Here is a 27,257-nt window from a genome sequence, read left to right as displayed (position 1 = left end):
GTATAGGAGAATAATACGTATAATCCTTTACATCTGGATGTTGCATCTTCCATACATCGACCAGTTGGAAAGACCGGAGCACGTTTAGCAAAGCTTTTGGGTGATTTAGATTGGTGACTCCAGCCCAGGAACGCCTCTAAAGAAGGATCCAAGGCAAAATGAAAGTCACCTTCAATGATGATAAGCTCCTACAGAAAATGTTTTAGTTTGTTTAAGTTTTGGTCATCATGTCTTAATTAGGTCACAATTAGGGAGACAGAAGTTTGCCAAAGTCAAAATGTTGGAATAGATGGAGATCTTAAACACATACATCCTCTCCGTGTCAGACAGTGTTTCTACAATAGTATGCGAGAAACCAGACAATGTGAACTGAGGTCTAAGATGGCAGACATACAAGAAACAGAGGCATGTTCACACTAGCAAAAAAGAAGCAAGACAAAAATATATCTCATACCCTACCATAATTATATATAAATGTAAAGCAAAATTGCATAATAAATATAGGGTACTTAGTGAACTATTTTTGATCAAAAAGTTGAAGTAATGCATATAAAAGGGTAGACAAATAGGACCGGTCCTATTTGTCTACCCTTTTATATGCATTACTTCAACTTTGATATACAGTAAGGTTTTTAATATAGGCAGTATAGGTACCGTCCCAATTTAGGGTCACCTTGCCGCTGGTGGGACGGCTTGTATACTTTTTTTGATCAAAAATAGTTCACTAAGTACCCTATATTTATTATGCAATTTTGCTTTACATTTATATATAATTATGGTAGGGTATGAGATATATTTTTGTCTTGCTTCTTTTTTGCTAGTGTGAACATGCCTCTGTTTCTTGTATGTCTGCCATCTTAGACCTCAGTTCACATTGTCTGGTTTTTTGACTTGTTTGCATTCTGTGCAATTTAAGGGTGTGGCATGCCCTTTGTTGAGCTGATTGGTATATATGTAGCTTACCACGGGCCTAGGTGGTCTGGAGTTGGGACCCGGTCCTATTTGTCTACCCTTTTATATGCATTACTTCAACTTTGATATACAGTAAGGTTTTTAATATAGGCAGTATAGGTACCGTCCCAATTTAGGGTCACCTTGCCGCTGGTGGGACGGCTTGTATACTTTTTTTGATCAAAAATAGTTCACTAAGTACCCTATATTTATTATGCAATTTTGCTTTACATTTATATATAATTATGGTAGGGTATGAGATATATTTTTGTCTTGCTTCTTTTTTGCTACAATAGTATGCGGCAGTGATCTGTGTCGGCCTATACTCCGCACCTTAGACTTCAAAATAGCATTTGTACTGTGACGCCAAGATGAATAATATCTGTTAGTAATCTGAGGTACAGTATATGATCGCCTCTAAAGTGGGTCTCCTGAAGAAAGAGAAAATGAACGTGTTGTTTATTCATATGATAAAACACTTCAGCTCCTTTCTCTCGAACATTAAGTCCTCTGACATTCAATGAACGAGTTCTGCGTTGTGTCATATTATATGAAAAAAAAGGAGGAGGGGAGGAGAGAAAGACTAAGAGCAAAGAGGAGGTATAGATGGTAGATAGTAACGTCTACCTCTCAGTGGCCAAGAGGTATAGATTATGAATATATCGAACACTAGGAAATTACGAAACAAGCAGATCCCAATGCAAGTCCCTAACTGAGGGTTGTCTTTACAGGCGTAAGTCAAACCTTTAGTCCTAGGGTTCCTATTAGGGGGAACCATAGAATATATAGCGAGCAAAGTAATACAGCCTGATATTACAGTAATATAATGTGAACAAAAATTAAATCCCGTTCTAAGATATGAACTGAGACATTCTGTATAGTGGAAGAGTGGCACCTAAAACTCTATTTAGATATATCTTATTATAAGCTTAAAAAAATAAGTAAGCATCTGCAAACTGTCTCATCAGGGAAAACAAGATTCATTTCAGGAGCTGATATGATTGGCAGGTTCCTTTCCCGTCTGGATGCATCACCATCAAATTCCTGATCCATTGAAAGCCTTCTGTGAGGTGCCGAAACTCTGTGGCAATGGTGGAGAAGGTGGCCAGTCAGATATATGGATTCTGGGAATGTCCAGGACATCACAGAATGGTCTCATGTCGCTTTGATCTTTCAAAATATACAATATTCATTTTTTTCGGACTTGCAGCTGGAAAGGTACCACAGGAGCACATCAGACCATTTTCCCAGAGAGCATCAAGTACTGGTTTCAATACCCTTCTTTGAGCAAGTGCCATTCAGGATAGATCTGTGAGCAATTGTATGCGTTTTCCATTGAAATCACCAGGACCCAAATCCCCTGCTTTTCTCACAACGGCCTCTTTCACATTGGAAAAATGTATGTGACCAATAATGTCCCTTGGACGCTCAGGATCTGGGCCATGATTGCCTAATGTACGGTGCGCCCTGTCGATCTCCAGCTCTTTATCAATAGGGTCACCAAGGATATAATTGAACAATGTCCACAGTGTTGGCCTGATCGCTTGTGCATTGATGATTTCAGGATATTATTGTGATTTTCTTGGTCATAAGTGATATTAAAGAGACTGTTTATTTGCTGGCTGTGAAGATCCAGTGTTTGTTTCTGAGCATTTTGATGGCCACAACTTGTAGGACATCATCCTCTTATCTCTGTAACTTGTCAGTAAGCTGTGATAGGCTAGAAGTGAGGGGACGTATTTCAGTTTTGTACGTGGTCTTCAGCCTTTGTATATTTTGCTCTCTCTCTTGTTTATTAGGGATAGACGCAATATGAAATACAAGTCAATTATGGCTTTCCTCATATTAAAATCCCTGTGGCTGGGGGAGTATATTTTCCTGTGCAGCAAGCACTGCTCAGTATGTGGGCTTTGGTGAGAATACTGGGAGATTTGTGGAGATGTTTTCTTGTGAGGCCTACATTAAGAGAGAAGTTGGTGCAGGACTTACAGGCTTGAGCTGTCTGGCATCATGAGGGTTAATACTGCTTCTTTTTCCAAGCTGAGATGAGGCAGTAATGGCTCCAGAGCAGGATGATAAGACTTTCGATAAGAAACACTGCATATCAGACATGCTGACCGAGGTGGAGGACCTCAGATTAACCTCCAATCTCGTCTTTCTTTCCCATATCGGCCGTCATGTTTAAGGCCGGAAATTGCCTATAATTCCCCCAGGAACACGGTCTGAAGAGAGTGCTCTCATTGCTATGTCCAGGCCATGTCTTTCCTGTTGATTTTCAATACGTCCGAAGGCGGAGTTGATTGGGAGCAGGATTGTGTGATGTAATAACCTTATGTGAGCCCCAGAAACGCGAGTTGTGACACCAATGGAACGGCGCCACAACGGGAGGTGCGTATGAGTGTTTTTATTTTAACAAGGCCAAACATGAGGAATGAGAAGGAGTTGTTGTTAGAACCCTCCTGTTTGTTTTTGTTTCTATCTTGTGTTTTGCGGTCACGTGACCATCTTCCTATATACTCCAGCTCCGCCCTTCTGGCTTTGCTGGACTTCAGTGTTGTTTTGACTGTCTCTCTAGCCAGGTGCCTTTGTGCCTATCTATCTCTAGTTTGCTTGGTCCTCTGGGACCTCTAGTACTTTTGTCAGTCTATCCTTTGCTCTGCAACAACTTCTGTTAGGAGGTGTCCCATTTTTGTCCCAGTCCTTAGTTCTTTTAGGGACCCCTCCCTTTCTCCATAGGTCTCCGTTCAGACTAGCCGAGGACGAAGGCAGGTTGCCCGCTACAACGTAGGGACTCAGCTTAGTCTTACTGTAGGGATAGCTCTCCCCATCTTTCCCTAGTTTATGTTGCAGATCATAACAGTTGTACCAATAGAAGTGGAAAACCCCTTTAAGAAGATACAATTTTCGGTTAGCATTTAAATAGGCTTCTCCCCTGTGTGACTTCCCTGAAGTTTATTAAGAGTTGATTTCTGTGTAAAACATTTCCCACATTAAGAACATGAAAATGGCTTCTCACCTGTGTGAGTACTTTCGTGACTAAGAAGTGAGGATTTCTTCACAAAACATTTTCCACATTCTGAACAGGAAAAAGGCTTCTCCCCTGTGTGGGTTCTCTGGTGTATAACAACATCTGATTTCTGGTTAAAACATTTCCCACATTCTGAACAGGAAAAAGGCTTCTCCCCTGTGTGAATTCTCTGGTGATTAACCAGATTTGATTTCTGGTTAAAACATTTTCCACATTCTGAACAGGAAAAAGGTTTCTCCCCTGTGTGAGTTCTCTGGTGCTTACCCAAATCTGATTTCTGTTTAAAACATTTTCCACATTCTGAACAGGAAAAAGGCCTCTTCCCTGTGTGATTTCTCTGGTGATAGACCAAATCTGATTTCTGGTTAAAACATTTCCCACACTCTGAACATGAAAAAGGCTTCTCCCCCGTGTGAGTTCTCTGGTGGCTATGAAGAATCGCTTTGCGGTTAAAACATTTCCCACATTCATAACAGGAAAAAGGTTTCTCCCTTGTGTGAGTTCTCTGGTGGCTATCAAGAATCTCTTTACGGTTAAAACATTTCCCACATTCTGAACAGGAAAAGGGTTTCTCCCCTGTGTGAGTTCTCTGGTGCTTAACCAAACCTGATTTCTGGTTAAAACATTCTCCACATTCTAAACAGGAAAAAGGCTTCTCCCCTGTGTGGGTTCTCTGGTGGCTATCAAGAATTGCTTTACGGGTAAAACATTTCCCACATTCTGAACAGGAAAAAGGCTTCTCCCCTGTGTGAGTTCTCTGGTGCTTAAGCAAAGCTGATTTCTGGTTAAAACATTTTCCACATTCTAAACAGGAAAAGGGTTTCTCCCCTGTGTGAGTTCTCTGGTGCTTAACCAAACCTGATTTCTGGTTAAAACATTTTCCACATTCTAAACAGGAAAAAGGTTTCTCCCCTGTGTGGGTTCTCTGGTGGCTATCAAGAATTGATTTACGGTTAAAACATTTCCCACATTCTGAACAAGAAAAAGGCTTCTCCCCTGTGTGAGTTCTCTGGTGCTTAAGCAAAGCTGATTTCTGGTTAAAACATTTTCCACATTCTGAAAGTGAAAATGGCTTCTTTGAATTAGGAGCAATTCGTTTTTTAATGCTTATTTTGTGACTTTGATTTTCCTTAGTAGTCGGTAATGAATCAGAAGACAGAACCTGTTTCAAAGGATCAGGTGAAAGATCTTTCCTGTGAAGGGATGATGGTAGATCTGGAGTAATAGCATTCACTTCAATTGTATCCTCTGGGATCTCAAGATCGTCTGATTTAAAAATTGAAGATGTCAGCTGTCCGTCTGATCTCCTGGTACAGTCATCTGCCAAGAATAAAACCAATAATTATTTTTGAATAAAATATTCTTGAATTATATATTTTTTAACATTTCTACTTAAACTGTAAAATAGCAACTCATGTAAAAAATATTGAATTATTCACCAAGAAAATTACAGTTCACAGTGTAATAGAAAACTTCATAGCAAGACCAAGTAGAGCGTGATGTTCAACTGTTTGTTCATTCAGTCTCCCAAATATGGAATAAAAAGCCAAACAATGTTATATAGGTGTAACACCAGCTGTCTGCGGACTCCTCCCTTCTGGCGCTTTGCCTCTCGGTATAGTAATCCATTTCTTACTACTAGGAACTCTAGCTGCCGAGTCAGCAGGACAGATTCCTCTGTTCTTAATGCATTCTTTTCGGGCCTCCAGCCCCCCTTAACCCACCATTGGACTACCCCCACCGACCAATCCTCCTGCTGCGCCTTTCTGACTTGATTACGAGTCAGTTGAGGGAGAGAGTCTGGGGTTACATTTGTCACTCGGCAGTACAACAACGGCAGCGCTTCACTGGATACTCCTAAGAATTTAGCACAGCACTGCATAGGGAGGGCATTAGTTTGATGTCTATGGCACAGAGTCTTCACCTCAGGGGCAGGGACCTCTATCCATCCTCCTTCTTCTTCCTCATTTAAGGGTTCCCTAGGCAGCCGAGAGTGTGTCTGATCCCTGGTCGATATTTTAAGCTGAAATCGTACAAAGAGAGTGCGGCAAGCCACCAGTACCCCGTGGCATCCAGTTTTGCTGTGGTTCTCACGTAGGTTAATGGATTGTGTCGGTATGAACCATGAAGTGTACCCCATAGAGGTAGTCATGCAGCGTGTGCACTACAGCCCATTTCAAAGCCAGAAACTCCAGTTTGTGAGCTGGGTAGTTGCGTTCACTGGGAGTCAATCCTCGACTAATGTAGTAAACGGGACACAGACAGCCATCATGGTCCTGATAGAGAATCCTTCCTAGTCCGTCGAGAGAAACATCTACATGTAACACATATGGTTTACTGGGGTCTGCATAGGCCAACACTGTAGTTTGGGTCAAACATGACTTCAGTTTCTCGAATGCCTCATCGCATACAGGTGTCCATCTTTTCCCAAAAAGTTCATTAACTCGGAAGTAGACTCTCTTTCCTGACCTTGAGGAGTGGGCTGTCCTCCCAGAAGGGGGATACCCCTGGGTAAGGGCAGTTAACGGCTTCACAATCTGAGAGTACTGGGGTACAAATCTTCGGTAATATCCACAAAATCCTAAAAAGGACCTAAGCTCCCTCAGTTTGGTGGGCTTAGGCCAGTTTACAACAGCCTCCACTTTGGCAGGGTCGGTGGAAATTCCTTCTCTGCTGATTATGTGCCCCACATATTTCACAGTCGTCTGGCAAATCCGGCACTTGTCAAGGGACAACTTCAACCCAGCCTCCTTCAACTGATCCAGCACCTTGAACAACCGCTGGTTGTGTTCTTACAGAGTCTTCCCAAAAACAATAAGATCATCTAGATAAACCAGGACCTCACGTAAGTGCAGGTCCCCCACTACTTTGTCCATACATCTCTGAAAAGTGGCCGGAGCACCTGTCAGTCCTTGAGGCAGTCTCTGAAACTCGAAGAACCCAATGGGCCAGACAAAAAGCGGTCTTCTCTTGATCTTCTTTTGACATGGGTATCTGATAGTAGCCACTCCGAAGATCTAACACAGAAAACCATTGGCTCCCTTGCAGGAAATCCAAAGCTTCATCGATTCGGGGAACAGTGTACTGGTCAGGGACCGTACGTTTGTTCAAGGTACGATAATCCACACACATCCGAATAGCTCCATTTTTTTTTCGAGCTATCACGAAGGGGGAAGCATAGAGGCTACTAGACTCTATGATGACTCCTGTGTCTAACATACCGCGTAGATGCTGCCTGACATCCTCGATATCCAATCTTCGGGATCTTTCTCGGAAAGGATTTTGATCCTTCAACCGAATGCGATGCTCTACTCCTTGGGCGAGGTCCATGTCCCATTCGCCTAAAGAGAAAGCTGCCCCCCGCATCATCATGCCGTCGATGACCAGCCCCCTCTCTTCTCCTTTCAGCTCACTTCCTTCAAAACAAGGGTCAAAGCTTTCAGGCTGTAGTTCCCTCTTCTCCTCCTCCGTTCTCACATAGGCTTCCAGACAGACTGGGTGGATGGATAGGGTCTGCGAGTAATTTTCTCCCCCAACTTCCCAACACCACTGAGCTATCGTACGGAAGATGTTGGCATTTGTTCCCACTATGACAGGTGATGGTCTCTCATCTCATCTGCCTCCGGGCAGATTAGCGCTATGATGGGTATCTCTTTATCCACTTCAACAACAGTCTTTGGAAATTGCAGTGTCACGGACACGTACCCTCTGTAGGGGTAGCTGTGCTCACTCAGTCCCCCCACCACGAGTCCAGACAACGGTTTCAGAGGCACGTTGGATAAATATCTCTTATACCATCCTTCGAAGATGATGGACACTTGAGACCCGCTATCCAGCAATACTGTACAAGGTTGACCATTGATATATGCGGGGACATGTGGGGCAAGTCCCACTAAACCTTCAGGCAGTGTTTTCGATGAGGCACTATTGGATGGGGCGGTAGAGTAGGTCTTAGTTGCTGATGGGGGCTCAGTATGGGGTTCTACTGGCCCCCTTTTCCCGTTTCCAAACTGCCTCTGAGTGTGATGGGGAAAATGTGAAGAGTTCTTTGAGCTCCACGTCTTAGGACACTGACGAGCTATATGGCCTGGACTCCCACAGACAACGCACCCTTCTGGTTTCCTACTCTCTACTCTACAGAGGTCATCATTCTCACTTCCTGAAGCCAGTGTTTGCTTCTCAGCTACCTCCGCAGCACTTTGTAGCCACTGTATTGTCTTGGCCTGGGCACTTAACAATTGTGTAATCTGCTCCCCCTGTTTCTCGATGACTTTCAACAGTTCCATCTCTCGGCAGTCGGCTGCTGGCTTCAGGGCAACAGTAGTCACGCGAGAGGATGTCTTCTCTCTTGCGGCCAAAATAACCTCCTCCTTGCGAACTTCCTTAAGCAACTCATGAAAAGAACCAGGAATCTTCTGTCTATCACAAGACCTCATCTGCTGTGCAATTGGATCATTAGTGAGAGCTCCTCTGAGTACTTGTTCCAGACGACACTGATCATCTTCTTTAGGGCTGACTCCACCTTTAGATACTATTCTATGAACCAGCTTATCTAGTCGGTATAGATAGTCGGACATCTTCTCATCTGGCTGTTGGTAGGTGGTACGGAGTTTATAGAGTAGATCAGTAGCATCTTCAGGGGATCCAAAAGCATCTTCTAAAGCACTCATATAATCTTGATAAGTTGCTAGTGGCTTGCTCCGCCAAGCAGCCTGCACCACTTCCATAGCAATACCTTTCAAACGTTCTACTATTCTCTGCTTCTTTACGGCATCAGTGCCCTGCCACTCTTCTAAGCACAGTAAAGTGACATCCCTCTAAGTATCATATCCTTCTTCTCCAGCAGGGGTGGGGAGGGCACCCGAGAAAGTTCTTAGACAACGGTAGTTCCCTTCTGGCTGCATCTTTGCAAACTGACTAACTAACTTTTACATAGCTGTCATAAGCACATCAGCAGGGGCCGCTGTCTCTTCAGGACTGGCTCTAAGTGGAGTAGAGGGCGGACATATACTAGTCTTTCTAGGTTGAGTGGTTGATTCCTGTTGCTGGGTCTCAACTTTGGACTCAGTAGGCCAAGTGATCTTCCATTGTCGACCATACTCTGGGGACATGGCTACAATGGATGGGAAGTATTTTTTCCTCAAGATCTGCCCGGTTGAGATCAGGGCTCTGAGTAACTGTCCCCCCTTTTCCTTCCTGCGGTCGACCACTTTAGGGTGGGCAAGTTCAGTGAGTCGGTTAACTATTTTCAGTATCTCTTCATCAGACGCATTACAGAGCTCACCACTCACTGCAAAGCTTTGTTTAGCTGTAACATCCATCTCCTCACACCACAAATACACTTCTTGCTCTGTTAAAGTCTCCATAGTAAATACTCCTGTGTTAGTTCTGGATCTCAGCAGTGCCTCCACTGTAACACCCCTTTAGGGCTACCACGGTACACTGGGTGTTATGGGGGGTCTCACCTCTCTAGGGCGCAGTGCCTCCACCCGAATCTTGATTGGAGCTCTCTCTCTGGGACTGCAGAAGGACTGTTATCTTCTGCCAGGGGCTGATTCGGGAAGCCCCTGCCAAGGCTCACTACACACTCACCGGGAACAGGAGTAAAACCGTTTAACAGGTTTATTGCTATGCAGCAGAATTGAGGTGGGTTTAAAGGAATAACATACAATACAAGTAACAGTGCTCTATAAAAGTCATATACACATCACAATCTACTTCTACTCCGACCCTGCAAATATAACGTAGCAGGTTTTCCCTTTTTGTTTTAACTCAGTCCAAACGTTGGGGCCCAGTTGCCGCGGATGTTGGCGCGCAAATGAGAACCGTTGGTGCACTTAGATGAATATTCATGTCAATAGTCTGGGTTGTAGTGTACTCACTGTAAATAGCGCTGGTAGAACCACAAGTCTCAGAAGGGCACTCACTGTGTCTCAAACGGTCGGATGGTTCTCTGGACACCAGCTGAAACATGAATGGGGGTTAAGGCATCCTGACTAACACCAAATTTGCATGCACACTAGACCACCCATGATGCTGACCTATGATAGAATGGGACATACCACTGAGGTCCCCAGGCTGATACACCCTAATTCAAATTCTGTTTGGCCTTATTTCCTGGTATTTCCCATGTGTCCAGGTGGTGGTTTGTGTGCATGTAAATTTGGTGTTAGTCAGGATGCCTTAACCCCCATTCATGTTTCAGGTGGTGAGTCCTCATGTCGAGATGGGACACTTTCAATGACTCACCAGGGGAGAATGTAACACCCACAGGGAATTGTTAGGGCAGCTACTGGTATACTGGAACTTACAGACACTAAGAAGAGCTTTGCAGATGCTGTTAAACAGGGACCTACAGACATTAACCATTTTTCCCCTGAGCTGCAGTGGACTACAATTCCCAGGGACCCTTGTTTCAGTCAGATGACACAGCCTGGAAGGATAGAAGGAGAGAGAGTGGATTGGATGATGAGGGACTTGGAGGAGGGAGCTGGGAGGAGGTGAAAGTGAAAGTTCAGAGAAAAAAGAGCGTGGCAGCTTGCTGTGAGAGATGGAGCGGTGTGGATCTGCATTCCTCTATGCTGCCGAGTGTGGCGGCCCCCTCTGAGATACCCGCGCTGCTGGAGAGCGTGGTCTTGTCACCCTCTGAAGCAAGTTACATCAAGGACTCGGAGAGCCTGCTACGTTATATTTGCAGGGTCGGAGTAGAAGTAGATTGTGATGTGTATATGACTTTTATAGAGCACTGTTACTTGTATTGTATGTTATTCCTTTAAACCCACCTCAATTCTGCTGCATAGTAATAAACCTGTTAAACAGTTTTACTCCTGTTCCCTGTGAGTGTGTACTGAGCTGTGGCAGGGGCTTCCCAAATCAGCCCCTGGCAGAAGATAACAGTCCTTCGGCAGTCCCAGAGAGAGAGCTCCAATCAAGATTCGGGTGGAGGCACTGCGCCCTAGAGAGGTGAGACCCCCCATAACACCCAGTGTACCGTGGTAGCCCTAAAGGGGTGTTACATAGGCAAAAAAAATACGAATAAAAACTTCTACTCATCTCACAAAAAACAAGTCCCCACTCAGGTCCATCATTTGTCAGTGGAAAAACAGAGATTTTTACATTATTAGTGGCTCAAAGGCTCTTGAAAAGCAACATGGCTTCTATAAACCAATCCAGCAATATTCGCTCTCCCAAAGTCAAATCTCCCCCTCGCTTCTGAGCCTTGCAGTGCGCCCAAACCACATTTATCATCCATGTATTTGGCATTACTATAGTGAGAAGAACCCACTTCATTTACAGTGTGTCTCTCCTGGAGCACAATCTGGGCACTATGTGTTGGGTAATAAAATGGCATATTAGTAATTTTCACTTTGAAACATCTACTGTGTGCTAATTTTCGGAAAGTGACTGTGGAGTCAAAGTAGTGACAACTTCTAAAGATTAATTAATTGAGGGTCATCATTTTCAAAATGGAGTCAATATATGGGAATTTCTACTGCTCTGATTTTCTGACATTTTGTATGGTGTGGTGTGTCCCATATCCTCTGGGACCTGCTCCGGCGACGTCTGCTTCTGTCACCAGGTGCTGTCCTATTTATTCTGCAGGCGGCGCTGGTGATTGAGAAGACGTCGGGACCAAAAGTTCTGGGCGGCACAGGCTCTGTCCAGCCACTTAGATTAGTTTGCATGGAGCCAGTAGTACCATCCAGTCTGGTGGTATGGGTGTGTGTGCTGTCCAGCTGCAGTAACCTGCTCCCTGCTTCAGCCATATGGAAATCACCACACCCTACTAAAGCTGGAAGCATATTGCCGGAAGCTTCCAGATCCAGCCTTGTTCTCCTCTGGTTCAGGCCTCTGTGCTCAGCTCCCGGCTTGTGTATTTGTTTTCCATTGTGACCTCGGCCCGTTTACTGACTATTTTTCCGTATTCTGATTTTGTACTTTCTCTGCCCTCCTGGTTCTGGCTACCTGACTATTCTTCTTCCCATCTCACTCCACAGAACAACAAGTAACACTATGGGCCAAGCCTAGGAGCATCTGTGTAAGTCCAGATCCCTAAGGAAGAATAAAGGGTGATGGGCAAAACTGTGACTACAGATAATAACACCGACTGAAACGATCAAGCTGAACAGTCTTCTTCAGAAAAAAAAACCTTCAGTCTGTAACTGTAACTACTAGGTAGTTAAAGACTCACATAGGTGAGGCAGGCCGATCCAACCCCAAATAAACTATCATACAGAATGAACATGTAAAAAAAATATAACAATAAAAATATATGTTACATCCCCAACACCAACGTATGTATGAAGGGAGATATCCAACACTAAACTGGAGATGCACTCATTTATGGTGGACCATTGGAGGTATGATGAGTCCTGACCAGAAGAGTAGAGAAAGTATTAGTGCCCCCATTTCAGGAGAGATTGTGCAGGAATCTGAATTCTTTAGGATTGAAAACATAATGTAATTTATGATGTGGAGTGAATCCATGAAACCAGGGCTCGAGCCATGCCACCACATCTCCTGCAGGCGTGAATAGATGTATATTACAGCCATCAGCTATGCACAGCTTAGAGATATGTCATGGCACAGGTGTAATGTTATTTATGTAGTTTTATCCCAATCCTGCTTAAGTTAGTCAGTTTTAAAAGAAATTAAAAAGTCAGAATAAAGGGAAACTCCGTTGTTATTGTACAGAAATTCACACTTGGCCCTCACTGCACATTTAATATTGTCGATAATAAAAGTGAAGTTTGGCCAGAAAGACTGGACCTGGTCTTGTAGGGACCATACGAGCACATTCAGCCGCACAGAAAGGAGAGAAGGTAGATTCATCCAATAAGATATCAGGGATCTAGGAAGCCAACACCATCATTACCCTCCACTTTCTGTTACAGGTCCATCAGAATATTTTCCTTCAAGTGATTTTCTCACTTGTCAGCACATTCTACGTAAGCTGTCATTTGGCTTTGTAGTTTACAGATCTGGGCAGGTAACGGTCAGCGTCTACTAATCCCAGGGGGTAGGTGGATCCCCAGGTTGCAAGTTCTCTAGAAAAGGGTTTTCAATGCCCAAATTCATTTGAACAGTTTTGGGTGGAGAAGAATTTTGTGATCTAGAGGCAAAATGGTGATCACACGATTGTGATATGGCCGGACTACACCACCGATAAAGCAGCCACAGCCGGTGACTGAGAAGAATCTGTGACTTCTCTGCATTTAGTGGTCACTACTCACCTGGGTGGTTATCTGTAGGAATCTCCTCCTTACATTGCTCATCACCCCTCACATATGTCTCTGTACTATGATTATGGGTCAGATCTTCACCCTGAAACAAATATTGTAAAAGTGACAGACAGAAGAAGTCACATCTATGATCAGCTCTAATCCTGCCATCTCCACTGTTCTCATTACACAAGTATAAAACATAATAATGGTGAATAAAACAAGACTGAGCACAAGACCTTCACAGCCGTCTACACATCATAGGGGAGATCTCATGACACCTTCTCTCCATCTACCTGATGATCCTGAGGAACACTGGGATCTTCTTGTTTACAGTCCTGTGGAAGAAGAGGACGGGGACATCTCTCTGGTGTTGTCCTCTTACTGGATAAATCTGGAGAAAACAGAATACAGGGTCTGAATTCATTCTTTACATACAGATAATTATAGGCCATGTGTATTTAGTCCTGTCTATTACCTGGTGATGTGAGGGGCTGGGGAACCTCCATCATGACGTCCTTGTACAGATCTTTGTGTCCTTCTAAATACTCCCACTCCTCCATGGAGAAATAGACGGAGACATCCTGACACCTTATAGGAACCTGACACAACAATGATACCGTCATCCCCCCGATCCCTCCATAGTGTTACTGTATAATGTCCCAGCATTCCCAGCAGTGTCACCTCTCCAGTCAGAAACTCAATCATCTTGTAGGTGAGTTCTAGGATCTTCTGGTCATTGATGTCCTCATGTATCAGGGGAAAAGGTGGAGGCCCCCTGATTGGACTCTTGGGTCTTCCCCATCCCTCAGACACAGGGGCCTGACGGCGTTCACTAGAGGTCTTCTTCACTACTGTGTAATCCTGGTTATGGAGAGACACATTAATAAATCTCACTACAGACATTTCCAGAGTCCTCACCTCTCCAGTTCTGTCCATCTGTTATTCCCATAGATAAGAATGATGTAATGTGACGTCATCAGAATCTCTCACCTCTCCAGTAAGCCGGAAGAGGATCTCTAGGGTGAGGTGCATTATCCTCTCCACCATCTTGTCTCTGTCCAGATCCATCTTTTATGGATCAATAAGGAAAATTCTCTTATATAGAAGATCTTCACTGAGAGGATCTGATATTGTAGGGATCTGAATGAGAAGATGATGAGCAGATGTAGCATCATAAAAATCCTGTGTAATAATACAATTACTGGAGATAATAAGGGGAAACATATGAGGAGATTTATTATTTTACAATGTTTAGTTTTCCTCCTTCTTCCTCGGAGTCTGCAGCTGAATACGTTTCTCATAGACTCATCTTCCATGACGCTAATTCTCATCTCATTTACCAACAATCGGCATTAGCAATACTGCAGGAGATATTCATTACATGTGACATGAGAAATAACTACCGTATTTTCCGGAGTATAAGAAGACTGGGTGTATAAGGCGACCCCCAACTTTTCCAGTTAAAATATAGAGTTTGGGATATACTCGATGTATAAGACTACCCCTCTTCTAACGCACATACAATAAAAATTAAAAAAAAAATCAGATTTGATTTCAATATGGTAATTTTAAAGTGATGAACCTTACTGGCGATTGGCTGGTTGTTGTATACAAAGCCTGCTTGGATTGGTCAGCTCTTCCTGCCTGCCCAGCTCTCCCTGTCTCCAAGACTATCAGAGCGGCAGCACATCCCTCTGGCCTGCCCTTGTATCCTATTACCGGTACCTCCTTCTCTGCCTCTCTGATCTCGCTCCTGAGGACTGCAGTGACGAGGTGAGGGGGCGCTTCACCGGGAAAGAGTAAGTGAAGCAAGCTGCAGGCGTCCGGGACGCCCGGGGTATGGAAAAAAGAGAAAGAGCGGTGCTGTGCCCAGAAAAACACGCCTCTTTCACTCGTCTGGCCCACCCTTGTATTACCTCCTTCTCTGCCTCTCAGGACGCAGAGAAGGAGGTACCAGTAATAGGATACAAGGGCAGGCCAGAGACAGGGAGGACTTATAAATGACCATAAATACCGTATTTTTCGGACTATAAGACGCACCGGACCATAAGACGCACCTAGGTTTTAGAGTAGGAAAATAGAAAAAAAAATGTAAGCATAAAATGTGTTCACGATGCACTTTTAAGGGGGAGGGGGTCTTCTGCTGACACTGGTATAGGGGTAATGTCCCCCAATTCTGACAATATCCCCCATCCTGGTATATATGCCCCCCTTCCTTTTATACGTGGCCCCCATTTCCATCCTGGTATGCCTGTCATCCCTCCATCCTGGTATGCATGGCACCCCTCATCCCTATCCTAGTATGCATGGAACCCCTCCATCCTGGTATGCATGGCACCCCTCATCCCTATCCTGGTATGCATGGCACCCCTAATCCCTATCCTGGTATGCATGGCACCCCTCATCCCTGTCCTGGTATGCATGGCACCCTTCATCCCTGTCCTGGTATGCATGGCACCCCTCATCCCTATCCTGGTATGCATGGCACCCCTCCATCCTGGTATGCATGGCACCCCTCATACCTATCCTGGTATGCATGGCACCCCTAATCCCTATCCTGGTATGAATGGCACAGCAATCCCCATCCTGGTATGCATGGCACCCCTCATCCCTGTGCTGGTATGCATGGCACCCCTCATCCCTGTCCTGGTATGCATGGCACCCCTCATCCCTTCCCTGGTATGCATGGCACACCTCATCCCTATCCTAGTATGCATGGCACCCCTCATCCTTATCCTGGTATGTATGGCCCCTCATCCTTATCCTGGTATGTATGGCCCCCTCATCTTTATCCTGTTATGTATGCCCCCCTCAGCCTTATCCTGGTATATATGCCCCCCTCACCTTTATCCTGTTATGCATGCCCCCTCATCCTTATTTTGGTATGCATGGTCCCCCTAATCCCCATCATGCTGCACATAAAAAAATAAACACTCCTACTCACCTTCCTTCTCTCCTCCAGCGCTGCGTCCTATCTGCCCGCACTGATCTTGCCTTGTGAGCCGCGCATGGCGTCACTACCATGCGAGGCTCACAAGGGGAGATCAGCTACTGGAAGTCACTGGTCCTCACGCTGGAACTGTGACTTCATGCTCCTTAATAGCCGGCACACAGCGTAGCCGCAGAGCGGCTCCTGCTGCTGCAGGGCGATCACGTGTGCCTGCTATTAAAGGGCATGAATATTCCCCCCCCCCACAAGCCCATGGAGAGAGTTTGAATATTTATGCCCTTAAACAGCGGGCACAGGTGATTCCGGCAGCAGCAGGAGCCGCGCTGCTGCTACACTGTGTGCCGCTATTAAGGAGCATGAATATTCAGTGCTCCCCACGCCTCATGGGGGGGGTTTGGTCGACTATATAAAGTATTTGGGGGCCTCCCGACAGATGATGTTAGGGCAGAGAAGGATCTGTCATCCTGAATTTTAGAGGCTAATCCGTTTGTTCTTCCTGTAGATAATCGTCCACTAGAGGAGTCTGGAGGCGACTTTCTCATACAGACCACAGGAAAGCTGGAATATTTGTGTGTATAGGGAGATGGAAGAGATAGCCGTCTGTCAAATGACTGTTCAGCCAACACTTATCTAATGTGTATGGAGCCGTTACGATTACACTAACAGGCAAGGATAATACACCGCACTACAGTAGTACAGTGCATCACCTGAGCAATCAGAGGATTGTATGTTGTATGAGCATGACGCGCCCCCTGTGGTCGTGGGGTACACGGTAGCCGGGCCGGTTCTGTATTGGGGTAGTCACGGTGGCAGTGACCCAGTCCGTGGCCCAGGGAGGTCAAATAAAGAACAGTGAAAGTTAATTTGGTGAAATAAAGATTTGGGGATAATGTTCGTGACGCCACCCGTGGTATGCGACTATATGGGGCCCCCGCTGCGGTGCAGATCCACTGGGGCTGTTGGTGACGCAGCAGAGATGGTTTGGCTCTCCACGGGTAGAGCTATGCCCCAGGGCAGTATAAAGGAATTGATGAGGTAGATGTTGTCAGCAGGGACAGTGTAGTGCAGGGCAGGGCAATTAAGTCAAGGACACAGCGGGGTGCAGTCTTCAGGTTTTACTCACAGTTGTTAAGTTCTCCAGGTTACAGTTACCGGTTTGTAACCACCCATGTCGTCCTGTGTCCTCCTGGGAAGTGTTCCAGCCAACTCTCAAATATCCTAGGAGCACTTGAACGGGACCCTTTTCGGTGTACCTCTCCAGGCCGTCTCACTACGCTGGCTCTCGCCCTCCTGCCCTGTGCCTCAGACACAGTGTCCCGAGCCAGTGGCCGCGGGCCTTGTCAGGCGACGTCTCGTCTGTCCCCTTGGTCCTATATGGCCACCTTTTCAGCGATTTTGTGTGGACTGTGGCTACGGCACCTAAAGATATAGCAACCTCCGGTTTGCTAGCTGAGCTTTAAAGTACTCCACTAGTCTGGGGTCAGTCCCCTCCTGCGGCCTTGATCCCTCTATGGTCAGCGTGAATTCGGGCGCACGGGTGGCTTCCCGCACTCGCCGTGCCCCTAGGATCCCTTCTATTTCTGGAGCCTTTCCCACTGCTCCGGTCTTCTCCCCTCACTCTCCTACTGCTGGGCCCCTCTGACTGGGCCCACTCCTCACTCTCCACTGAACTCCTGCTCCAAGCACTGGAGCCAGGAAAATGGACCCTTCTAGATGTTTCTACCCTAGCTTTTATACTCTTCCTGTCTGAGCTCCCCTGAACTATTTCCTTCACCCACCTCCTCCACTTAGTTCCACCCTCCTGACAGGGATCAGGCCTGTGCTCTCCCTTAGGAGCAATCTTGCCCTTCCGTTATGAAGTAGTGTAGTGTTGGATGTGAGTGGTTGGGTCCCGTGTAGTGCTCCCTCCTTACCTGAGAGTGGGGTACCACACCTCTGGCTGAGATGCAGCACTTCTGTGGCAACTGGACCCGCAGGGGCACAACAATCGCACTAATGAGAGTTGTTTAAAAAAATATTTAACATGAAAAAAATATCACAGTTTTAGCAACAAGAAATATCTGTCACTATAGGGAAACCAGACTCACTGCACAATGCTCGTTAAGTCACGTCCATAACAACTTTCTTATACTCTGTTATCCTATACACATTCTATACACAGTGACGTAGACAGAAATCACAGTGACGTAGCAATAGCTGAAAATGAGCCCGCCGAAGGGAAAAATATTATATATATATATATATATATATATATATATATATATATATATATATATATATATATATACACATATATATATACATACACACACACACTAGATAGTGGCCCGATTCTAACGCATCGGGTATTCTAGAATATGTATGCGGCCGACCGGGCGCGACTAATCAGCGAAGCAGTGCTTAAATGGGTTGTGCACTACTTTAAATTAACCCCCCAATGTATCCCCCCGGGGCCCCTAATGAATTTTGTAATTATGTCATGTTGTCAATACTGCTTGTGACAACATCGCTGACCACGCACAGCCAGCACATAATTCCCCCGGCCGCAGCCGGCTCTTGCTTCCGCTTACATCACGACTATTTGCGGCTGCAGCCAGGGGTCTCCTGTTCGCGGGCTGCGACCAATCAGCGAACCGTGTTAGTGAGGACCAAGGAGCGCCACTGCCGGTCATCTCCCGGCTGCATCGCCGCTGACCTCCATGCGGCTACCGTCGGGAGATCAGCGGCTAGGGCCGCTGATCTCCCGTCGGCAAGTGTGAAGGGAGGACCGGGGAGCGAGGCCGCCGATCGGGGTACTTCTGCTGCGAGCAGCCGGGAGATGACCGGCTAGCACCGGTCATCTTCCGGCTGTGTCGCCGCCGATCTCTCGACGGTGGCCTGCGTGTATCAAATCTGGCGCCACTTCGCGGCCAGGCTGCGCCAGTCGCTGTTTGGTCGCGGCCGGCTGGACGTGACCAATCAGAGAAGCGGTGTTTTAAATTTCGCGCCAATATCGCTGATTGGTCGCGGCCGGGCAGGTGCGACCAATCAGCGAAGCGTGTTTCAAATCCAGCGCCAATTCGCGGCCGGACTGCGCTCGTTGCTGATTGGTGGCGCGACCAATCAGCGAACCGTGTTAGTGAGGACCAGGGAGCGGCCCTGCCTGTGCGGGTACTTCCGCTGCGAGATGCCGGGAGATGACCGGCTAGCGCCGGTCATCTCCCGGCTGCATCGCCGCTGACCTCCATGCGGCTACCGTCGGGAGCTCAGCGGCCAAGTGCGAAGGGAGGACAAGGCTCCATCCATTCTTCCATTGATGTGGTGAAGTAGTCCTGTGCCCTTAGCAGAGAAACACTCCAAAAACATAATGTTTCTACCTCTATGCTTGACAGTGGGGATGGTGTTCTTTGAGCCATTGGCAGCATTTCTCTTCCTCCAAACACGGCGAGTTGAGTTAATGCCAAAGAGCTCAATTTTTGTCTCATCTGACCAATTTGTTTGGATATTCTATCTCTCAATGTTAAAATTAATCTGCACTTAAAATTATAGATTGTTCATATCTTTGTCAATGAGCAAACTTACAAAAACAGCAAGGGATCAAATACTTATTTCTTCACTGTATATTACATATACAGTACAGACCACAAGTTTGGACACACCTCATTTAAAGATTTTTCAGTATTTTCATGACTATGAAAATTGTACATTCACACTGAAGGCATCAAAACTATGAATTAACACATGTGGAATTATATACTTAACAAAAAAGTGTGAAACAACTGAAAATATGTCTTATATTCTAGGTTCTTCAAAGTAGCCACCTTTTGCTTTGATGACTGCTTTGCGCACTCTTAGCATTCTCTTGATGAGGTTGCGGATGGTCTCCTGTGGGATCTTCTCCCAGACCTGGACTAAAGCATCCGCCAACTCCTGGACAGTCTGTGGTGCAACGTGACGTTGGTGGATGGAGCGAGACATGATGTTCCAGATGTGCTCAAACAGATTCAGGTCTGGGGAACGGGCGGGCCAGTCCATAGCTTTAATGCCTTCATCTTGCAGGAACTGCTGACACACTCCAGCTACATGAGGTCTGGCATTGTCCTGCATTAGGAGGAACCCAGGGCCAACCGCACCAGCATATGGTCTCACAAGGGGTCTGAGGATCTCACCTCGGTACCTAATGACAGTCAGGCTACCTCTGACTAGCACATGGAGGGCGGTGCGGCCCTTCAAAGAAATGCCACCCCACAAACAAACCGGTCATGCTGAAGGATGTTGCAGGCAGCAGATCGCTCTCCACGGCGTCTCCAGACTTTGTCACGTCTGTCACATGTGCTCAGTGTGAACCTGCTTTCATCTGTGAAGAGCACAGGGCGCCAGTGGCGACTTTGCCAATCCTGGTGTTCTGTGGCAAATGCAAAGCGTCCTGCAGGGTGTTGGGCTGTTAGCACAACCCCCATCTGTGGACGTCGGGCCCTTATACCACCCTCATGGAGTCGGTTTCTAACCGTTTGTGCAGACACATGCACATTTGTGGCCTGCTGGAGGTCATTTTGCAGTGCTCTGGCAGTGCTCCTCCTGTTCCCCCTTGCACAAAGGAGGAGGTAACGGTCCTGCTGCTGGGTTGTTGCCCTCCTATGGCTCCCTCCACATCTCCTGGTATCTGCTCCATGCTCTGGACACTGTGCTGACAGACACAGCTAACCTTCTTGCCACAGGTCGCACTGATGTGCCATCCTGGATGAACTGCATTACCTGAGCCATTTCTGTGAGTTGTACTGTAGACACCGCCTCATGCTACTTTACCTCTAGGGGTGAGAGCAATGGCAAAATGAAAAAGTGACCAAAACAACAGCCAAAAAGGATGAGAACAGAAAAATGGTCTATGGTCACCACCTGTACAACCGCTCCTTTATAGGGGGTATCTTGCTAATTGCCAATCATTTCTACCAATTGTTTGTTCCATTTGCACAACAGCAGGAGAAATTGATTCACAATCAGAGTTGCTTCATAACTTGACAGGTAGATTTCACAGAAGTGTTATTGACTTGGAGTTACATTGTGTTGTTTAAGTGTTCCCTTTATTTTTTTGAGCAGTGTATATATATATATATATATATATATATATATATATATATATATATTATACCGTATTTTTCGGACCATAAGACTCACCTAGGTTTTAGAGGAGGAAAATAGGAAAAAAAATGTAAGCAAAAAATGTGGTCATGATGCCCTGTTATGGGGGAGGGGGTCAGCTGCTGACACTGGTATTGGGGTAATGTCCCACAATTCCGTTAATATCCTACATCCTGGTATATATGGCCCCTCTTTCCTGGTATACGTGGCCCCCATCCCATTCTGGCATACGTGGCCCTCATCCCCATCCTGGTATTCATGGCACCCCTTTGATCTACCATCCTGGTATGCATGGCACCCCCTGATCCCCATCCTAGTATTCATGGCACCCCTTGATCCCCCATCCTGGTATGCATGGTACCCCTTGATCCCTCATCCAAGTATTCATGGCACCCCTTGATCCCCCATCCTGGTATGTGGTGCCCCTTTATCCCCCATCCTGGTATTCATGGCACCCCTTGATCCCCCATCCTGGTATCCCCCATCCTGGTATGCATGGCACCCCATGATCCCCCATCCTGGTATGTATGGCACCCCTTGATCCCCCATCCTGCTATGCATGGCACCCCTTGATCACCCATCCTGGTATGTATGGCACCCCTTGATCCCCCAATTCTGGTAGGCATGGCATCCCTTGAGCCCCTATCCTTGTATGTATGGCACCATTTGAGCCCCCCGTCTTGGTATGCATGGCACCCCTTGATCACCCATCCTGGTATGTATGGCACCCTCTGAGCCCCCATCATGCTGCCCACAAAAAAAAATAAACAGTCATACTCACTTCCTCTCTCCTCCAGCGCTGTCCCGCTCTGCTGTCAAGACTCTCACTGTATGAGCCGCGCATGGCATCCCTGCCATGTGCTGTGCTGGAATAGTCACTGCTCCCCACGCCGGGAGTCTGTGCGTGGGGAGCAGTGACCATTCAGTCTCTTCAATAGTCGGCGAACTGTACCGCAGCGTGGCTCCTGCTGCCGCTCTGCGGTCAATGAGCCCGCTATTAAAGACCATGAATATTCACTACAACCCATGGGAGTGGGTTGTAGGGAATATTCATGAGCTTTAATAGCAGACACATAGACTGCAGAGCGGCAGCAGGAGCCGCGCTGAGGTTACAGTGTGTTGGCTATTAAGGAAAATGAATAGGGAGCAGGGAATATTCATTTTCTTTAGTGGCGGGCACAGTGTAGGCTGCAGCAGGCGGCTGCTGGCTCCTGTGCCACGTTGTTCCCCCGCTGCCGCTCCCCCACACCCACCACCATGCATGGCCATACAGTAATATAGTATTCGGACTATAAGACGCACCCCCCACTTTCCTCCAAAAAGAGTTGCACTACCAGTCGAGAACAGAATGCTTTCCAGAACTTGGAAACAAACTGGGTCCCCCAATCTGATACCACATCGGAGGGAACCCCATGAAGCTTCACGATCTCATTTATAAACACCCGACCAAGTGTCTTAGCATTTGGAAGTGCAGGTACTGCGACGAAGTGAACCATTTTACTGAACCTATCTACAACCACCAAGACCACTGTTTTACCTGAAGAAACCGGGAGGTCAGTAATAAAATCCATGGACAAGTGTGCCCATGGCCTACTAGGGATAGGTAGTGGAAGAGGAGTACCAGATTGCAAAACAAGAGGAGGGGGATATACATACCACAATTTTTCGGAAACCAACAGCTACTGTTGCCCCCCTAAGGGTTCGGTCGCCACAGAGGTATTGCATCTCACCCAGAGGTGTGGTATGTCACTCTCAGGTAAGGAAGGAGTACGGCTCAGGACCCTAACACTTGAATTCACTACACCACATTTCCGGGGGACAGGGCGACAATGCTCCTAAGGGAGAGCACAACTGTCCCTGATCCCTGGCTGGAGTGGGTGGAACCACCTAGTTAGGGGGGAACTACAGTACAGTCCAAAAGTTTGGACACACCTACTCATTTTAAGATTTTTCTGCATTTTCATGACTATGAAAATTGTACATTCACACTGAAGGCATCAAAACTATGAATTAACACATGTGGAATTATATACTTAACAAAAAAGTGTGACACAACTGAAAATATGTCTTATATTCTAGGTTCTTCAAAGTAGCCAACTTTTGCTTTGATGACTGCTTTGCTGAGAAGGAATTGTTCGACTGATGGTGAATTTATACAGCAGGCTAAGGAAATGAGAGAGAGTTCGAAACGAAGGGGATACCCTGATTGGGTTTTGAGAAGGGCGTACCAGTTTGCTTTTAAACAAAATAGAGAAAATCTGCTCTCTCCAAGAACAAAAGACGATAATGAAAAAGGAAAAGAACTTATTAGGTTGATTGCGACATACGATAATGGTGCCCCACAAGCAAGGGTCATTATAGAAAAATATTCGGGAATTCTACCATAGACGAGGATTTGAAAAAAGTTGTTGGTACAAAACCACAAATCACGTTTCACAGAAACAAAACGATTGGAGACAGGGTTGTCAAAAGTCATTTTGTGCAATCTAAAAAGGACAAGTCTTGGTTACCAGGGAGACCGAATGGCTGCTACAATTGCAGCGGATGTGTGGCCTGTCCGAATGTTAAGACCACAAAAACCTTTATGAGTAACGTTACAGGACTGTCCTTTGATATTAGAAGTTTTATTAATTCCAGAACAACATTTGTGATATATAAAGCAACATGTATTTGCAAAAAGGAGTAAATAGGGAAGACCATACGAGAAATGAGAAGAAGAATAGGAGAGCATCTAAATGATATTGCAAACAATAATGACACGCCCATTGCTAAACATGTAAATTTAGTGCACGGGGGGATCCGAAAGTAATATCATTGACGGGAATTGGTTGCATGAAAATGAATAGTGGGGGGGGGGGGGGACATGGACAGAATCCTACAGCTAAAAGAAGCAAGATGGATTTTCCGGTTGAACACCATGACCCCTAAGTGGCTCAATGAGCAACTTGGCTATAGTTGTTTTATCTGAAAGGAGTATCTCCTGATCCCCACCTTACAAAATCCTCCCCGTCCCTTCCCCCCGTTTGATCATGCTTACGTGAAGCGTCCCATTACATGAGCCTGTCAAAATCAGATTTTTGAGTCTTTAAAATCTTGAGTGCCTTCAAAAGAAGGTGATATTTATATCCTTAAGGATTATATACCCTTAGGAAGAAGGGAAATTTATGGATAGATATATAATATATGACATTGTGGGCAACAGGTTGCTTAAAGAGTGCCTTCAGAATGAAATATGTATATTCAAATTATGTCTGATGAAGTTTGTATTTAAAGCTGCCAACCTACCCCAAGTAGGAAGGAGCATCATGTGCGATTTGGATTGATGGTCACTATGGCAGTGGTAATCATTCAGAAATAATACGGTATATATGGGGACATGTGACCATATGTGGTCGGTCGTGTGACTGAGGCGTTTCGGGTGCCACGTGACCGGAAGCGTTGTGGAGTCCACGGCCACATGTTGTAACATATGGCTGAGTGTAGGCGGCTGTAAAAATGGGGCTGCACTGCGTGATCGCGGCATGCCGGGTGGCCAGAAATTATGTGATTGGGTATGTCACATGACTGTGACCTGCTGGGCGTCCGGAAATGTTGCGGTCGGCGGTGTCACGTGGTCACGGCTTGTCGGGCGGTGGAAATGATGCGATCGGGTGAGACCCAGCCGTGTCATGTGATTGTGAGACTCCGCGCTCAAAATGTCGTCAAAATGGAATGAGTCTGATGAGAGCACTATTATAGGATAATGTATTTGAAAAAGCAATGGGTTTGATAGAGATAAACCCTGGAATTATAGCAACAAAAATATAAGAGAGATATAAGACCCACCCGGGAAGTGACATAGGACTCCCTGGAAAGGAGGGAAAGTAAACCTATTTACATACAGGAAGTGAGTGTGTGGGATTATCTCCCCATACATTTTTTGGAAAAATAGTGGGGGCAGCACTCTGTACGACTGTAATGAACACTCACTATTGTGAGCCTCATTGAATTTTTTGTTTTACTCACTTTGACACTTTATTGGCACAGAGTCACCTTCTCTCTTTGCATTATTTGTGCCTTCCCCAAAATGCTAAACATACTCCCCTGATGAATTCTCCATAAGGAGAAAGAAACGAGTCGGGAGGGTTTTTGTGGGATACGTTAGAAGGTACACTTGGGTACTGCCCGTGTCGGGGCGGGAGCTAAACCCAGGGGCATGACAGGGTAGCATCAGAAAATCCCGGATGGTGTCTAGATGCAAAATGGGTGAGAACCACACATTTTCTTTCTATATTGCACAATAGGACTTTAGATTATGATTAATGTTAACAGTCAGGACTGGATATATTCATCCGGGGACCGTATCCTGTAAATATCTGCAATGAGTCTTTTTGTGTCCTTAGGTTAATAGGAGTTATGTTGATTCAGTAATGGATATATAGGATATAAAGTTTTATAAGTATAAGTGAAGGTTATGTTATAAGAGAATCCTCTCTGCTGTGAGTTGTCCTTTTGTTTAGGAATTGAAGGACAGGTCCTAATAAAATGTCCCTTTTTCCCAGAAAAAAAATACTCCTTTTTTCTTGCGAATCTCAGGGGAGATGTATGATGTAAAGGCACCCCCTAACCGCATGGGTTCTGCGGTTAAGGGGTGCTGGTTTGTGCTGGTTTACAATTTTGTCCCTGGTGTCCTTACACAGCTCTTTGGACTTGCCCATGGTGGAGAGGTTAGAATGTGATTGACTGAGTGTGTGGACAGGTGTCTTTTATACATCTAACAAGGTGCAATTAATACAGGTAATGAGTGCAGAGTAGGGGGGGCTTCTTAAAGAAAGACTAACAGGACTGTGGGAGCCAGAATTCTTGCGGGTTGGTCGGTGATCAAATACTTATTTCATTCAATAAAATGTCACTTAATTGACGCTGAGAAGGCGTCTGACCCAGTCAATTGGTCGCTCGTCTTCTCGCTGTTAAATAGGTTTGGGTTTGTGGGTCCTATTATTCACTCCATTAGAGCCCTTTATTCAAGACCCTCGGTGAAGGCATCTGTTAATGGCACCATGTCTGATGAACAGCCTGTTTGTTAGGCAAATCACTGCATGTGTCACAGCAGCCCAACCGCCATGACACATGAGCCGCGGCGGCACCAACATAGATGCCGAGCACCGGAGCGCGCTCACCGAAGGGTTAACAATCCACGCGCCCTCATCACTAATGAGAACAAGACGTTTCCTCCCTTCCTGTCTCCATAGTTGGGTCGTATGTATCTATCACAGGAAACAGAAACCTTATGATTCTTATAAAGGGGCAACACAAGACCCCAAAAGAGCCTCCGTGCTGAAGGGGTTAATGCCCCCTGCGCCCAGTAATGGGGTCTCCACATACCTCCACCTGCAGAGCCGCCACCACATATATGGCTGTTGTGTGCGCACAGGAGCTGTGATGAGGTCACAGGAGGGGAGGAGTCAGGGGTCACATGATCAGGGGCCTCAGTGGATGCAGGACTCTGCTGTGCTGGTTGTCATGGTGCTGGATGAGCTGAAGTTTATGTGTGGGGTCAGGAGGGGTTTACAGTGTGGATGTAGCAGAGCCGCGTGTGTACGAGGTGTACGGAGCATAGCCGCGCGTGTACGAGGTGTACGGAGCGGAGCCGCGTGTGTACGAGGTGTACGGAGCAGAGCCGCACGTGTACGAGGCGTACGGAGCAGAGCCGTGTGTGTACGAGGTGTACGGAGCGGAGCCGCGTGTGTACGAGGTGTATGGAGCAGAGCCGTGCGTGTACGAGGTGTACGGAGCAGAGCCGGGTGTGTACGAGGTGTACGGAGCGGAGCCGCGTGTACGAGGCGTACGGAGCGGAGCCGCGTGTACGGAGCGGAGCCGCGTGTATACGAGGCATATGGAGCAGAGCCGCGCGTGTACAAGGCGTACGGAGCAGAGTTGTGTGTGTAAGAGGTGTGCGGAGCAAAGCCCATGTGTACGAGGTGTACGGAGCGGAGCCGCGCGTGTA

At 46.3% G+C, this 27,257-nt stretch overlaps 1 protein-coding gene across 1 annotated transcript; it reads right to left on the bottom strand.

The window, feature by feature from the left end:
• Positions 1 to 857: 857 nt before the first annotated feature.
• On the bottom strand, positions 858 to 26,702 carry LOC141207020 (uncharacterized). Its single transcript, XM_073664371.1, has 7 exons — positions 26,636 to 26,702; positions 14,194 to 14,343; positions 13,885 to 14,064; positions 13,679 to 13,802; positions 13,497 to 13,594; positions 13,213 to 13,303; positions 858 to 5,299 (listed from the first exon to the last, which is right to left on the bottom strand). The coding sequence occupies exons 2-7, from the start codon at positions 14,269 to 14,271 to the stop codon at positions 3,942 to 3,944; spliced, it is 1,929 nt and encodes a 642-aa protein (XP_073520472.1). The 5' UTR covers positions 14,272 to 14,343; positions 26,636 to 26,702; the 3' UTR covers positions 858 to 3,941.
• Between the last annotated feature and the right edge of the window lie 555 nt (positions 26,703 to 27,257).

Source organism: Phyllobates terribilis, unplaced genomic scaffold (genome assembly GCF_046119375.1).
Source record: "Phyllobates terribilis strain yellow unplaced genomic scaffold, ASM4611937v1 Scaffold_157__1_contigs__length_4398786, whole genome shotgun sequence".
In the NCBI taxonomy this organism is placed as follows: domain Eukaryota; kingdom Metazoa; phylum Chordata; class Amphibia; order Anura; family Dendrobatidae; genus Phyllobates; species Phyllobates terribilis.
This window is presented reverse-complemented; position numbering and strand designations above follow the sequence as displayed.

Excerpts from the sequence above, each read along its gene's own strand:
- LOC141207020 (XM_073664371.1), bottom strand. The coding sequence starts at position 14,271 with ATGGATCTGGACAGAGACAAGATGGTGGAGAGGATAATGCACCTCACC. Across the intron at positions 13,595-13,678 it reads CCAGCCCCTCACATCACCAG|ATTTATCCAGTAAGAGGACA; the intron begins GTAATAGACAGG and ends TGTTTTCTCCAG. Across the intron at positions 5,300-13,212 it reads TCCTACAGATAACCACCCAG|ATGACTGTACCAGGAGATCA; the intron begins GTGAGTAGTGAC and ends TATTCTTGGCAG.